General features: G+C 33.5%; 1 protein-coding gene across 1 annotated transcript; it reads left to right on the top strand.

Annotated features, from left to right (window-relative positions):
* Positions 1–1487: 1487 nt before the first annotated feature.
* Positions 1488–2490, top strand: LOC114752808 (tabersonine 16-hydroxylase 1-like; the record flags this gene model as incomplete). Its single annotated transcript, XM_028941511.1, has 2 exons — positions 1488–2234; positions 2389–2490. Coding segments are annotated over exons 1-2 (849 nt in total), but the record flags the coding sequence as incomplete, so codon positions are not given.
* Positions 2491–2633: the final 143 nt, after the last annotated feature.

Below are 2633 nucleotides of genomic sequence, written 5' to 3'. Positions count from 1 at the left end.
CATTAAACTGATAAAATATAGGTTTAAATTTTTGTTGCTATTTTTTTATTCAATAATATTCAAAATTTATTAGCAATAATTAAAATTTCATTCAACAAGATTGATTGTAATATAATTCAAAGGTAACCCGGATTTTTCGTTTGTATAAAAAACTCTAACTCTATTTATTTCGATTAAAATATCACAATTTGTACGTGTGTGCTATATAATCTAAAAACGAATTCAACAAGATGCCATGGTTGTTGATTAAGCAACGAGACCCGCAAAATTTAAAGATTCGTGGACTTAATCTACAGACAATTAATTTTAATATTTTAATTTGAATCAGATGCTGCACTATTGCCCTTTAATTTTAAATTAATCAAGGGTCAGTGATTTAAATCGGCCGGGGTTAACGTACCCACATTGCCGATGCACTGTTATTCAAAGGTATGCATGTTGGGATTGGTAGGAAAAAAAATGTCAAAGTTGATGTGAATAAACTAAAGATCTTAAATCAATTAATGACAACAAATATTTATATATTTTTACTTAAATTTATGTGTTTGATTTGTTGCTTCAATAATGTTTCGACCAGTTTTAGTTACCCCTGAATCGATGTTGCGGAAGCCAGAAATGAATAAAAAAATCGTTTTGCTTTGAATCTTTTTTGTGTGTAAAATTATAAATTAGCTGCTTTTTTAAACCTTTTTTTTGTAAAATGCTTTTCTTAATAATTTATTCATAAAAGAGGGCCGCACCATAAATATCAAAAGAAAGTCCCTCCTTCAAAGAGGGAGAGAGTATATTTATAGTGGCTTGTTAATTTTGCATTTTTGTATCAAATTAAAGTTATAATTTCTAAGAAAGGAATTTCCGCTACAAACCAATATTAATTAGAGTGTATATTCTTTATCCCATCAATAATAAATAAGACTCTGGAGGAGCACAAAAAATTTATTATCAAGAAAATTACATATTAAAAAATTTTAAATTTAAATTTCATCAAAACAGTAAACACTTGACTAATGAGGATCATTTACTTCTGGAGCGGATCATTTACTTCTGGAGGGGCGGCTTCTCTCCATCTCCCTTCCGCAGCCCCGTCCCTGCATGCATGTACCTTAATTCGTGGGAATCTTTCTTCGTTAGCCAACAAGTAACAACATCATAATAAAACTTCAAATAAACATTGTTTGAACGGTAGCAAATTCAATGGCATAAAACATACGTCGAGCGAAAAGTAAAGGGAAAAAAATCATAAAGTCGATGGTTACGTAGAAATTTTAAATTACAATTCTTGCCTATAAAAGGCGGGCTTAACAACGCAAAATCTCACACTACTCACCTTTAATTACCATTCTTTCAATATGGACGTACAGATCCCATATTCCATCATCTTTTTCACTTTCTTTTGCTGTTTCTTTGTCATCCACAAACTATCTTCTTCCACAAAATCTATCAAAACCCTACCTCCAGGGCCATGGAAATTACCTCTCATAGGAAATATGCATCAACTCATTGGCTCACTACCTCATCGTTCTCTGGCAAATCTTGCGAATAAGTATGGTCCATTCATGCACCTTAAACTTGGACAAGTTTCTCATATCATAGTGTCTTCACCAGAATATGCCAAAGAAATAATGAAGAACCATGATCAGATCTTTGCAAACAGACCCAGAATTCTTGCCTCTGATATCTTTGCCTACGATAGCACAGACATCATCTTTTCCCCATATGGAAACTACTGGAGGCAACTTCGAAAGATCGGTACTTCGGAGATTTTCTCAGCAAAGAGGGTTCAATCATTCAGAAGGATCAGAGAAGAGGAGGTATCAGAACTCGTAAGGAATATTGCTGAACATGAAGGCTCTTTCATGAACCTTAGTAGAAAAATCTCCACGCTCACGAATTCCGTAGTTGCGAGAACGGCCTTTGGGACAAAGACAAAGAACGTAGACCAGATGCTGCAAATTATGGAGCAATCGATAAAGCTAAGCTCTGGGTTATCAATTTCTGATTTGTATCCGTCGCTGAAATTTATCAGCGTCATCACTGGGACGAGAGCTCGAATTATGAAGGTGCACAAAGATGGAGATAAGGTGTTTGATGACATTATCAGAGACCACAGAGAAAAGAAAAGAAATAATGATGGAGACACAGAGGAGGATCTTGTTGATGTTCTTCTCAGGATTCAAAAGGATAAGGACTTTGACACCCCCTTATCTCTTGACAACGTTAAAGCTGTTCTTAAAGTTAGTCTTCATATGCAGTTTATCATATTCTTTTTTGGCCTGATGCACTTTATCATATTGAATGTTACATAATTTGTAATTTATTTTGATACTCAGATTGCATAAATGCACATACACACATTCCTCTAATTAATTGTATGAATCCCATTTTCAGGATATTTTCTTTGCTGGAACTCAAACAACAGCAACTACAACAGAATGGGCGATGTCAGAATTACTCAGAAAACCAAAGGTCATGAAAGAGGCACAAGAAGAGGTATAGATAAAATTAGCTAGAATTTTGAATGTTGCATCAAAATTTTGTGGTTGTTTGTGTATACAAACATATATTACTCGTATAGTATCTAATGATACTTTATTTGATTAATTTATTCACATTGATTTATAAATTTGAAATTA

Source organism: Neltuma alba, unplaced genomic scaffold (genome assembly GCF_004799145.2).
Source record: "Neltuma alba isolate B1F8T4 unplaced genomic scaffold, ASM479914v2 tig00007559_pilon, whole genome shotgun sequence".
Taxonomy (NCBI): domain Eukaryota; kingdom Viridiplantae; phylum Streptophyta; class Magnoliopsida; order Fabales; family Fabaceae; genus Neltuma; species Neltuma alba.
This window is presented reverse-complemented; position numbering and strand designations above follow the sequence as displayed.